The sequence below is a fragment of the Capsicum annuum genome, unplaced genomic scaffold (assembly GCF_002878395.1).
Source record: "Capsicum annuum cultivar UCD-10X-F1 unplaced genomic scaffold, UCD10Xv1.1 ctg1469, whole genome shotgun sequence".
NCBI lineage: Eukaryota > Viridiplantae > Streptophyta > Magnoliopsida > Solanales > Solanaceae > Capsicum > Capsicum annuum.
In genome coordinates, this window is record NW_025820086.1 from 1 (window position 1) to 2,001 (window position 2,001).

The 2,001-nt window shown below is 37.3% G+C and overlaps 1 protein-coding gene across 1 annotated transcript; it reads right to left on the reverse strand.

Annotated features, from left to right (window-relative positions):
- Positions 1-45: 45 nt before the first annotated feature.
- LOC107853958 (putative late blight resistance protein homolog R1B-16) lies at positions 46-1,995 on the reverse strand (the record flags this gene model as incomplete). The annotated part of the gene is made up of 1 exon (XM_047402032.1): positions 46-1,995. A coding segment is annotated over one exon (1,746 nt), but the record flags the coding sequence as incomplete, so codon positions are not given.
- Between the last annotated feature and the right edge of the window lie 6 nt (positions 1,996-2,001).

Consider the following 2,001-nt stretch of genomic DNA (forward strand, 5'->3'; position numbering starts at 1 on the left):
AACTTTCTACATTACACTTCTATATCAAACACATCTTTTTGTATCTCTAGAGAACTAAATTGTCATAATCAAGCTTAACAAACACATCTTAGTTGTTGTACAAACTATGCTGGTGTAATGTTTGTTTTAGTTCAGACAGTAACTACTGATAATCCTCCTTGGTTGGGGTTAAAAGAACTAGTACTTCCAAGAAAATTGACAATTTTAATCAACAAGATATTGCTAATAATCAAAGATGGAATTTTTAACTTACCTAATAATTCGAACTTGAAGCTCATCATTGCCCCAGCTTTCTTGCTCTTGTTGAATTTTCTTTGCACTAGTCTCGACTGTAGAGCCGCAATATTCTATTTGTATTAGTTTTAGCGTCATTATTTCTCCGATACTCTGGGGAATCTCCTCCAGCCTAAATAACATAGCCAGGACTAATTGCTCAAGCATCAGAAAATTATCACTAGCTGCTTCCCACCTTTCCAGATCTTCCCACTCGAGGCGTAGGTATTTTAATCTTTGAAACACAACATTCTCATTTAGTCTCCAATCTGTCCCTATGAATCCACAATGTGCTTTGAGAACCTCAAGATTGGGTAAATTAGCCAATACAACCATATCTTCCCATGCCAAACTAGTGAAGCGTAATCTCAATTGCTTGATATTAGGCAGAAAAATATTCCTATGGAGAACGCGTTGACCATGTGATACTTCTGCCCGAATATCTAGTGTCTCAAGCCCCTGTAGAAGAAAGAGACAATCAAGAAAATCGGACCACTGAGTGCTATCAATATTTGTAACCCTCAGCTTATTTAGATTAGGAGTTCTTCTTAGGATTTCCGCCTCAAAGGGAGAGGAATATAGAGCAAGTTTCTGCAAGTTGTTGAGGAACAAAGGTTGTTCTCCAATGCCACGACTTTCTGCCTCTAGAGGATTAGGCATATGTATATGCCGTCCAATATCAAGATGTCTTATATCTGACATTGTCCAGATCTCTAGTGGGAGATCCAAATCTTTTTTTTCTATAGTACGAAGAATTATGGTCCGTAAATTCCTCAATATGGTTAGTGAAGGAGCTTCTTCAATGTTTGCAGCAACATATCTTAAATGTACAAGTTCAGGTATTATACGACAAAAATCGTAATCAATTGATGAAAAGTCCAACACCTTTAGCAGCTTGAAATTGTAGATAATGGAACAAGGACACTGTCGGGAAAATTTATCAAAAAAGCTCATAAAAACCAAGCTGCGGGTTGTACTTGTAGTACCACTTCCATGTTCTGGATGACTAACATGACATGAAAGCATCACTCGCCGTGGATAAATATCAATGTCTTTTGAGAAAGTGTAGTCATTATCATTCAGTACATGCATAAAATTATCAAGTTGAGATTCTCTTATGCATAACTGTCGAAGAAGATCGTGAATTTTGCAAGTTTTCATCCTCCCATCAGGCCTTCGTGTACCGGCCAAAATTAGACTTCTATCAATTAAGTCTTGTAGATATTCCTCCGCCACCACTTCTAACCTTTTATTGCTTCTTGGCTTTACGAATAGCTCAGCAATCCATAGCCTAATCAACTTCGAAACACTAATCTCCATATCTTCAGGAAAACCTCCAATATAGAGAAAACAAGCCTTCAAATGTTGGGGCAAGTAACGGTAGCTCAAAGAAAGAATTGTTTGACACTGTTCAGAAACCGTACCAAAGAATGAGTTCAAATTTTCCTCAACTTTCTTCCAGTTATCACGGGTAGGATCCACCTTGCCAAGAAGTCCAGCAATGACAGTAATTGAGAAAGGTAATCCTTGACAATGTTGTATGATATGCTTACCTATTGGTTCTAGTTGTGGAGGACATGGATCTTTTCTAAATAGTCTTTCGGTAAATAGACTCCAACTATCATCTGAAGTTAGAAAAGACATATTATGAGGAGGAAATTCAGGGCAACTTACATAATCAGCAACATATTTTAGTCGAGTGGTTAAAAGAATCCGGCTTTTCTTTTT